This window comes from Triticum dicoccoides, chromosome 5A (genome assembly GCF_002162155.2).
Source record: "Triticum dicoccoides isolate Atlit2015 ecotype Zavitan chromosome 5A, WEW_v2.0, whole genome shotgun sequence".
In the NCBI taxonomy this organism is placed as follows: Eukaryota; Viridiplantae; Streptophyta; class Magnoliopsida; order Poales; family Poaceae; genus Triticum; species Triticum dicoccoides.
Window position 1 is genome coordinate 256,751,761 of NC_041388.1, and position 10,126 is coordinate 256,761,886.

General features: G+C 41.6%; 1 protein-coding gene and 1 long non-coding RNA gene across 5 annotated transcripts; both read left to right on the top strand.

The window, feature by feature from the left end:
* The first annotated feature begins 1,752 nt into the window (after window positions 1-1,752).
* On the top strand, window positions 1,753-4,236 carry LOC119300871 (cytochrome b5). Its single transcript, XM_037577769.1, has 3 exons — window positions 1,753-2,091; window positions 3,617-3,683; window positions 3,774-4,236. Exons 1-3 carry the CDS (start codon window positions 2,011-2,013, stop codon window positions 4,028-4,030), a joined length of 405 nt encoding a protein of 134 aa, XP_037433666.1. The 5' UTR covers window positions 1,753-2,010; the 3' UTR covers window positions 4,031-4,236.
* Window positions 4,237-4,814: 578 nt separating this feature from the next.
* LOC119300872 lies at window positions 4,815-8,756 on the top strand. 4 transcript variants are annotated; one of them, XR_005146809.1, is made up of 3 exons: window positions 4,820-5,099; window positions 5,178-5,242; window positions 5,958-8,756. It is a non-coding gene; the product is annotated as an uncharacterized LOC119300872 (long non-coding RNA). The 4 variants fall into 4 exon arrangements; XR_005146810.1 differs by having other exon boundaries at window positions 4,815-5,242; window positions 5,962-8,756; XR_005146811.1 differs by having other exon boundaries at window positions 4,815-5,103; window positions 5,178-8,756.
* The last annotated feature ends 1,370 nt before the right edge of the window (window positions 8,757-10,126 follow it).

Below are 10,126 nucleotides of genomic sequence, written 5' to 3' on the forward strand. Positions count from 1 at the left end.
AGTGAGGGTCTGGACAATGGCAGATGGTTGCAGGATGTAACTGGTGATCTCACATTCGTTGGGCATATGCAGCTTGTGCACCTCAACTTGGCTATTAGCACGATCAAGCGTGATCCGAACAGACCGGACTGCTTCTCTTGGCCGCCAGACCCCTCGGGTAGTTACACTGCGAGATCCACATATCATCGCCTTTGCCTCGAAACCCGGAGGGTGCCTTTCGCTTCTTGCATCTGGTAGAGTTGGGCACTTCTTAAGTGCAAGATTTTTGCTTGGCTGGCCGTGCAACATCGCATTTGGACCTCGGATCGACGTGCTAAGCATGGGCTTCAGGATAGACCCTTAGCTTGTTACACGTGCCTGCAGGAAGAGGACAACGCTGAGCATATTTTGATCCAGTGTGTGTACGCTAGGGAAGTTTGGCATGAGGGTCTCCAAGCCCTCAACTTGCAGGTCACGAGGCCGACTGAGAATGATAATCTGCTGGATTGGTGGCTATTAGCAAGGAAGGGGAGTGTCAAGGCTAACAAACGGGCTTTTGACACATTTTGTGATTGTGGTGGCTTGGGCCCTCTGGAAACAAAGGAATAATCGCGTATTCAATAGAAGAAGTTAACAGAGTTCCTTGATTGAATTGATAGACGCGATTCTTTGTGAGCTGCATGAGTGGATTGAGGCCGGAGTTGGAGGTGTTGGGTTGTCACGTTTCGTGAGAGAGTAGGCTTAGGATCTTGGGTGTGGTTTGTTTCCGGGTGTTGCCTGAGAATGGATGTGTGCATCCATTCGTAAGGCATCTCTTGTAAATCTTATTCTCTCTTCTATAAAAATATGTTACGCTATTGGCGTACTCTCAAAAAAAACCTTGCAAAGGTTTTGCCAAAGGACAATGAATTGCCTAAGACTACTTACGAAGCCAAGAAGGTTGTCTGTCCTCTTGCATTAGACATGGTGAAATACCATGCATGCCTTAATGACTATTTGGGGCACGTGATTGATTCAAGGGTTCAATGATGACGCCTGCGACTTTGGGGCACTGTTTCTTGGGGGCACTTGCATGGAGACTTCTCGGCTATTATCAACAAGGGCAAGCCGACTCTGATAGGTACATGGCAACATCGACGCCTCGGCGACTCGTTCAGGGCGGTAATGCTCGTTCGTGGCACAAGGTCCTCAATGTAATTTTTTTATTATGTCTATGGTGCTTTGTATTTCTTATAAACCTTTATAATATATAATAAATCTAGTTTTTTTACGAAAAAAGTCTACTCCTCCCTCACTTCGACTAGACAGGTAGGTCCCACACAAATAGTTTGGTTCGGCTAGATAGGTGCAAACTTGGCCAGATGGGCTGACACGATACGTGTCGACCTGGGTTATATGGGTTAGGCACGCTAACTACACAGACCATGCCGGACCGGCATGCGTGTTGCACTCCGTGGCCCAAGCACGTCATAGCAAGGAAACGGGTCAGCCCACCAGCACATTTAGCCCACCGGGGCGTCTGATTTTGGGTTGTTTGGGCCTATTGTGCTGATTTGAGGCTAATGTACAAAAAAAAGTCTGAAAAGAATAAAAAAAGTAAACAGGCCGTGTTGTACCGGCACACACATGCCCAGCCTCACGGCCCTAGTGGGCCACGTGCCGTGCCAGGCCGACCATGGGCCGGGCACGCGGGCTAACGTGCCGGCCTGCCTGGCCCAGCCCAGATGGCCACTTTGGGTAGGTGGAGTCGGAACGGGACGCCAAGAACAACGCGAGGAAGAAACGCAATTCGGGTGGAGTTGGACTTGTGGTTGTTGCCGAGCGCTTCCTCCCGTCTCCTCGCGATTTTTTATAAAAAGGAGAGAAGCGCAATCGTATCCCCAGCCAGATTCACATCGTATCGCATCGCCACCCACCTTTCCCTGCCGGATTCTTCTCAGGTAGCAGCAGCAGCTTGAATTCTTGCGGATCTGCGGCTGCGAATCCCAGTCTCGTATCAACTCGACCAGGCGGAGGAGAAGCAGGGGGAAGATGTCCAAGGCGGCGCTGACACTGGAGGAGGTGTCCAAGCACAACACCAAGGACGACTGCTGGCTCATCATCGCCGGCAAGGTATACGCACGCATCTTCTCCCCGCTGCCCCTCCTGATTGTTTCCTTGCGATTATTGTTACGCCAAGATTCAGTCTTTCTTTCTTTCTCTCGGAGGGTCGTGATACTGGTAGCTTGCAGCACAACATGCCCTAATCGATTTGCCAAAGCAATTGATACGTGTTACGTGCTGGCCTGGTACGATTAGAGTTATCCGCCGGCAGATCTGCACAGTACCGTCGGACTATTACTTGAGTTATTGGTTATGTTGAAGAAGAATCAGTTTGGTTTAGTACATGTCGAGCGATTCCTGGGGTAAATAGTTGGTACCTCTTTGAATTGTGAATTGGCCTGAGAGATTACACACTCTGGTTTACTTCCAGAATTTTCACCTGTCGGAACCGATAAATTACTGAGTACCCCGCTATATACAAGGTCCGAACACTTTTAGCGAGTGTGTATAATTTTCTGATGGTGGTCAGAAGAAACTAGGCTCTCACCCCGCTTTTATATACATAAAGCCAGAGTACCGATACAACCACGGTCCAGACCAGCAGACAAGGTCGGAACCGATGAATTGCGTTTATATTGCCGTGCAACCTTCTTCTAGTTGATCCTGCTCGACCTGGTTTGCAAAAAGGATTGCCCTTTTGGTTACCGTAGATTCACTAGTTAATTACCTTTTGCTATGTAAAAATAGTTGCATGTTTGGTTCTTGAGTGTTATGTTGCCCTTTCTAGGAAAAAACAAGAGGTTACTTACCGGTGATTAGATGATATTTTGACCCATGTTTGTTGCTCAAGCTTGTTCCATAGTTGCCACGAGAACATAACTACATGACCAACTATAAAGTTGTCCACAATTTCAGTCTTTCAGACGAGAACTAAACTCTCAGGTCCCAGACCAATTGAGATTCATTCTCCATCCTCTAGACTATATTTTACCCCCGTAAGAATCACATTTGTTAACCTTTTCCAATTCTCCATCTGAGTTCTGGACATAACTCTGAATCTTTTGTCATAGTTTATTTTTCATGTTTTATGCATCCAAAAAATCTGCCTTACAGTAACAACACTTAGGTCTTGGCTTAAGATAAAGATTTTAAATTATATTCATCAGTACCCTTTATCCCATGTGTACCAATGAAAAGCAAGTCTTTAACATTTATTTTAGCCCAAAAAAACTCATTTTATTTTTGTTTAAGCCTTGCAAAGTGGCGTAGTTTAAGGTGAATTTTTCATATTTTGTACAAACCTTGCAGAGTAGTTATGTTTATCTTTCTTCGGAACCTGAAAGTTCTCTATAAGCAGGCTTATATTGCATAAAGACAGATTTGATTAGCCTTTATTCACGTTGAAAGGGCTGCTTTCTTCTTGTACTTGTTTTATATGGCAGGAGCAATGTGGCAATGCTCTTTAATTAACACCGTTACTTTTATGTCAGTAGTGAGGCTTAGAATTGTTATAAATTTAGTTTAGAGGAGAATGGTTATAAATTTTGTTCCTTCTTGAGAAAAACAATCACTGACACTGTGTTCTAATGTTCAGGTATATGATGTGACCAAGTTTTTGGAGGATCACCCTGGAGGTGATGATGTACTGTTGTCCTCGACTGGTAACGCCTTCTTGCCATGCCATGCTTGCAGAAGTTGTGAACTTGTGATTTAGCCTAATAACTTGCATTAACACATGGGCCCTTTTACAGCCAAGGACGCAACTGATGACTTTGAGGATGTCGGGCACAGCACCACCGCCCGTGCGATGCTGGACGAGTACTATGTCGGCGACGTGGATACGGCTACGATACCTGCCCGGACAAAGTACACTCCGCCGAAGCAACCACACTACAACCAAGACAAGACCCCTGAGTTCATCATCAAGATCCTCCAGTTCCTGGTCCCCTTGGCCATACTTGGTCTGGCTGTCGCCATTAGGATGTACACCAAGTCGGAATCGGCTTAACCGGTGGCGGCATTGTTCTCTGGGTTATGGGGAAAAAATAGCTTTAAGGTGTTGGAATAAGTTAGTAGTTTGTCGCGTGATGTATCCATTCCAATGTACCGTGTGGTGAGTTGTTTGAATGTTGCAACGGTTTTGTCGTGAAACTGAAATTGATGGGACCAAGTTTTGTTGTGCAACTTAAATTGATGGGACTGAAATTGCTCTTTGGTGTTGGTGCATTGGTATGCATTCTCCTCGATGCCTGTGAAAATTAAGCACCGGTTCTATTTTCAACAAAAGTAGAAGAACAGTCACGATGTTTTGGAAGAAAACATGTCTGGTGCTACAAGGCGAGGCATGTAGATGGGTGAGAAGAGGCAAACACAGCCTGGCGCGCCGCCACCCTCAGCCTCCGCCGACCTTGACAATTTTTTTGGTGAGGATATTGTAAATATTTGATATCTTCAGTTGTAAATATCAGTGTTTTGGATATCACATCTTGCTCGCAAGTATGTCTGATCTTTCCAACATCAGCATCATTGAAAGCGGAGTATAAACACATGGTACACTGAAGATAGCAAGGCTGTGGGATTTTATTGTTTGAAAACTCTGGTGCCTTCTGGATATATATTTACAGTTTTACTAAAAAACAGTCGTCTGTTTTCATTTTGGCTTCAAGTCGAATTTTCAGTCGTTCGATTCAGTTCTGAGATCTGCGCTGGTGTGGCTGAACTTTTCGGGCCCGCTTTGTCTTAGTGGGTCTTAGTGGATCCTTTTGGGTCATTTTCGCGCCCGCTTTTTTCCAGTGTCGCGTGGAGGATCTAGTCTGTCCTCCTCAATCCTTATCCATGGCGACGACGGTGGGCTCGAGGCGACGACGGAGAGGTCAAACTTCAGATATTATCTTCTCTGTGGATATCGCCTCCCTTTCTTCTCTCCATTTGTTGCCCCTCTCCTCCAGCATGCCCTTCCCTACCATGGCGCCTTCTCTCTCTCCTTCCCCTCCCATGGTGCCCATCCCTCCATTCCCATGACACCCCTCCCCCTCCCTTCTTCATATGGCGCCTCATTACCCTCTATTCTGGTGTCTGTGAGTCTGTCCCTCTCTCTTCTTGAACCCTAGAACACAAGCAGATCTCAAATCCTAACTCTCTCTGTTATTGTATAGGTTCATCCGGGTTCAGTTTTGCAGATCTGTAGCAATCAAGTCCTAATCCCTTTCTGCTGCTTCAGGTTATTGGAATTCAGTTTTGCAATTCTCTACAACAGCCAATTAAAACTAAGGCAACACCAATGCTTTTGTGATGATCTCGTTGTGTCTAGATGGAACTGAAATGCTACCATGTGCTCAATTTTATTTAATGTGAAAGTCATGCTATCTTGTAAAGATAATATACTACATATATTAGTTACTAGGTGTTTGTTTTGATTCATGGTGTACATGAATGTTGTAGTCTTGTTTTACATTATGCACATATGAAAATCTGCAGCAATTTGGTACAAGCAGTACCCTGAATCACATATTTGAGGTGTTCCATCTTATTTTATTGTCTCTATATATTTCCCATGTTTTTTGTTATCACGCAAGTCCCTGTTTCTCGGTCATCAAGCTTGTTGCTTCCCTCGACCTTTTTTTGTTGCTTCCTCGACCATTTTTTTTCAGAAGTCAGAAGGTTTCATTGCAGCTTTATATAGCTTAAATTGTAGTCTTATGCACCCCATCTTTTTCTTTGTTCACTAGTGTTTTGCTAAACATATACATTCCCCCTTAACCAATTCATACACGCATTTTTTCTGTGAATGTATTGATACTTATGCAATAGCGGTAGTCCGGCCGAATTTTCTTCAATGAGTAGTCTCAACTGCTTGAGGTGGTCAAGTTTCCCCTTTTTGGGGGGTTCCTAGTCAGTTGAGCTCTGGCCCATTCTCATATGCTAATCTTGTGTAGGAAGATTGCCAATGTTGCACGAGCATGGAATTGTGGACGTCGTTGTGCACTATTCTAAGGTGTCGGCTAGCTGGCTAGAGGCGTGTGTGGTCACGGCCTAGTGACTTTTGTTCATTTTCTTCACTCTAGTGTATTTTGTCCATTTCTCTCTAAGTCTCTTGCTCTGGTCTCTTATGTTGTTGTCAATCATTTTGTCTATGTATTCATTCTAAGGTGAACAACTGACTTCTTACTATTCTTCAATTGTATTCATTATTTTTGTTCCTCAGTTTGTAAGATTGCCTTCTCAGTCTTATATTAGTTTTTGTAATAGTATCAGTCCTCATTTTATCATATTTAGTTATCATTTGCATCTTTCTTCAGTCCTATCTCTCACGAGTCTTGTCTTTTAGTAGATGATTATTTCTGTTTTGAACCTCATGTTCATGTAAGTCCTAAGTTTTAAGTTTTCTGTTTTCTGTTTTTTGCACTGCTTTTTGCTAGATTATTTTCACTTTTTAGTCATCAGTACTCCTAAGTATCAGTTTTTAAATGTGACACCGTAACATTTTGCCAAATACATGTATTACATTTTATTAATGACATAAAGATTTCAGAAAATTATACGACAATTTCTTACAATTGTTTTTTTTAAATCAGGTTGGAAAATTTGTTCCCATGTTTAAAAATATATATGTTTCAAACGGTGTTCCCTTTTTCAAAATTGGTTGTTTTTAAATAAATGTTCATATTTTAAAAAAGTTATTCAGAAATTTCTAAAATTGTTCCCACTTAAGAAACGGATATTTCAAAGATTGTTCGGGCCTGCACGTTTTCAATATTTGTTTGCCCTTCAAAAAATGATTTAAATCTCGGCGCTGCTCTATGTGGTTTAAATGTTCGGGCCTCGCATCATAACATCAACGTTAGATGCGTGTAGTGGCTAGTGGGAGCAATTCAGCAGCGTTAGGTTGTGTGAGTACGAATCCTAGTTTTCTCTTTTTTATGTGTTTTTTACTATGCGTGTTTTACAAAAAGTGTTTTTTACTATGCGTGTTTTACAAAAAAGAAAAAAATCGCCTCGTGTCTATTCGCCTAGACCAGTTGCGACCGCACCCTTTCAATATTTTTACTTTGCGTTTTACGAAAAAATAAATCCCCCCAAAAAACGAAAAAACAAACAAAATCTTGTAGTATATGTAAAAAGAAACATAAAAACCAAAGTATCAGTTTTAGTTCTCTTCAACTATATGTTAAGTGATTAGTTATTTTGTCAGTGTTTGTTCATTATCTTAAGTGTCTCATTTTAGTTCTATTCAGTTATTTGGTCAGTGTTTGTTCTTGTCTATCAGTTTTAAGTTAAGTCATTTATTATTCTAACTAGTTTAGTTTCCATTCAGCTTATTATTTTTAGTTTATTTTGTTATTCCTGTATTTTCAGCATTCATTTTAAATTTGTTAGACTTGATATGTGTTAATAATTCTTGTAGTTTAAATTAGTTATCTGGTGAGTCTCTGTTCTTAGTTTTTCAGTCATCTTTTTGATTAGTCTTCATTTTTCAGTGCAGTTATTTCATTAATTATTATTCATTTTTTTTAGTTTTTCTAGGAAGAGTTTGTCTATGTGTTTATCATTTTCTCGTTCAATCATGTTAGGTATCATTTTATCTGTCATTCTAGTGTCTGAACCCGTAGGTGTCAAATTCAGTTTATAGTTTTTGGTTGAGTGTTAGGTGTCATTTTTAGTATCGTCAGTTAATGTTCTTCAGCTTTGTGTTGTATTCAGTTTTGTCATCTCAGAAGTGTCATAAAATTCTTAGCCATATATCAGTTTGTAGTTTTCAGTTTCAGTCATCTTCATTGCAGGTTAGTTCATGGTTATGTTCAGTATCAATTTCAGTCTTATTCAGGTTTCAGTCATCTTTAGCTTTTTCATGCTACTCATTTCTTTAGTGTTAGGTTTGTTAGCTAGTTTAGCAAATTTGTTCATACAGTTTTCCGTCTATCTATATTTTCTTTCTCAGTTTCAGTGCTGTGTGCATTTTTTTAGTATTTTTCATTGTTTTACATGTTTTTGAATCATCAGTCATCTATATTTTTCAGTTATCCCTCATTATTCTAGTTAGTCCATGATAATTTCGGCGAGGAAGCTGATTCCCCTGCTGCTTTTTTATTTTACTCATCGCAAGCAGCATCACACGCAGTTGCATCCATGTCTTCTCTCCCCACCACCCGCCAGCTAACGTCACGCCTCCACAGATTTCTTTTCTTTGTTACAAGCCTGCGTCCTCTTCCAGGTGTGAGTCCTCTACCTCGAGACCTCGTTGGGTTACACCACCGCGGGCACGGTACGTATCAATGTTGATACTACTATTTTCGCAATAATCGCTGCTTGGGAGTGGGTGTTTTTTATCTGTGATCACCATGGATGTTGTGTGCTGGCATGCAATGAACGTTTTGAAGGCGTAACATCACCTGAACTTGCTGAAGTAGTGGCCTGGCCATTAGGCGTGTTCACATTTTCCAGAGATCATGGTCACATGTTTGTGCTTCTTAATTCTGATTGTCTCTCTCTGACTTTCAATGCATTCATTCTGATGCTCAGGATCTATCTTTGTTGGGCTCGGTGATAGCTGATATAAAGTCTCTGGTGGCTGCTGTATCTTCAAGCATGTTCATCGCGACTTGAATGTAGCGGCACATCTATTAGCTCGCAATAGTGAACATTCAGTTTGTAATATTTCTGTTGATGTAATCCCCTGGTGTATCTGGGAAGTACTTTAGAATGATGTTACTTAATCAATAAAGTGCCTGACAGTCTCTCTCTCTCAAAAAAGACTTCTTTTCTTTGTTTAGTTATTATACTTGGAGAGGAAGAAGGTGATCAGGTAGAGGGGAGGTAAGTGACGGGAAAGGGAGGGCTTTTTGACCTAGGGTACTAGTGGCGGTCGGGGCTATAGCCCAGCCCACTATCAGGGGAAGCTTTTTTCTATGCGTGTGGTTAGGCGGCCCGTTAGGTGTACAGGACGGGGCGCTACACATTCGAGGACCAGAAAGGCTGAGGCACATTTTTCCGACCTGAAACGAGTAAGGATTCAGACGCTTTTTTTAAACTGAAGTTTAGACTGAGTACTTAGTACAGACAGCTGTCAACCTATGACTGGAACAAAAAAGCAACCTGAAGCTAATTTAAAAACAGACATCTGTTGTTTAGTCACTCGTAAGGGCGGTACAAATGTGCATGAGTTTAGGGAGTTTGCGCGTTTCAAAAGATTCTCGATAAAATCATAGATGCGCACCAAATCAAAACTCGTTCAACTTCCTGCACAGGTGGTTTCAGCTAAGTCGAACAAGTTTTCAGTTTTGTGCCAAATTGGCAATGCATTGGAATGACAGCCTATGTTGCTTAGATAAGCATCCTACACGTCAACACCATTATTGCTAACACTGAAACGTCTAAGTACTGAAATTACAACATTTTGGAGCAGACATGATTAAAGTGTACTCAATATTCAGGTTGTTCAGTGAGTGTCCAGCTGAGTGTGGCCGAATATCTTGCTTTTGTATCCAGCTTGTATCAAGTTCTTGCACTGCATCAACCATTATGTGCTTAGCCGTGTAGATTAATTTTGTGGGGATGTTTCATGTATTTGTAGAAAAAATGTGAGGTGTAGATATCCACGGTTGCTTGCATATTTGCTCCTTTTTGTAGCTGTTGTTTTCTATCTAGCCCATACGGTACCTGAATGCCAGTGGTGGTAATGATATTGGCTTCTGTTGTTCTGATTTGTTGGTTCCACCATTGCGATCCTCTTTCGTTGTTTCTTTGTATATGTGTAGGATCTATTAGCCTAGAGATATATTTGTATTAGTAGTACTTGATGGAACCTAGTTCTTGTATAAGCACAAAAGAGTAAGTAATATAAGGCATGTCTGCTGGCATTGCGAAATTGACCCTTCTGTACTAGAACCGCCCCTTTCTTATTTCAAGAACAGTATTAGCTCATACTCCCTCCATCTCGAATTACTTGTCACAGAAATGGATAAAAATAGATGTATCTAGCACTAAAATACGTCAGATACATTCATTTCTGCAACAAGTAATTCCGGAGGGGGGAGTACATGACATCTTATCTTTTTTAGTCAGATTTGATATGGATAATAGCTTCCACAAGTATTGCCTTATCTCT

What these genes read in the sequence shown, in the direction of transcription:
- LOC119300871 (XM_037577769.1), top strand. Translation starts at nt 2,011, where the DNA reads ATGTCCAAGGCGGCGCTGACACTGGAGGAGGTGTCCAAGCACAACACC. An exon ending in GGCTCATCATCGCCGGCAAG is followed by an intron (nt 2,092 to 3,616) that starts GTATACGCACGC and finishes TCTAATGTTCAG; the next exon opens with GTATATGATGTGACCAAGTT. An exon ending in TGTACTGTTGTCCTCGACTG is followed by an intron (nt 3,684 to 3,773) that starts GTAACGCCTTCT and finishes GCCCTTTTACAG; the next exon opens with CCAAGGACGCAACTGATGAC.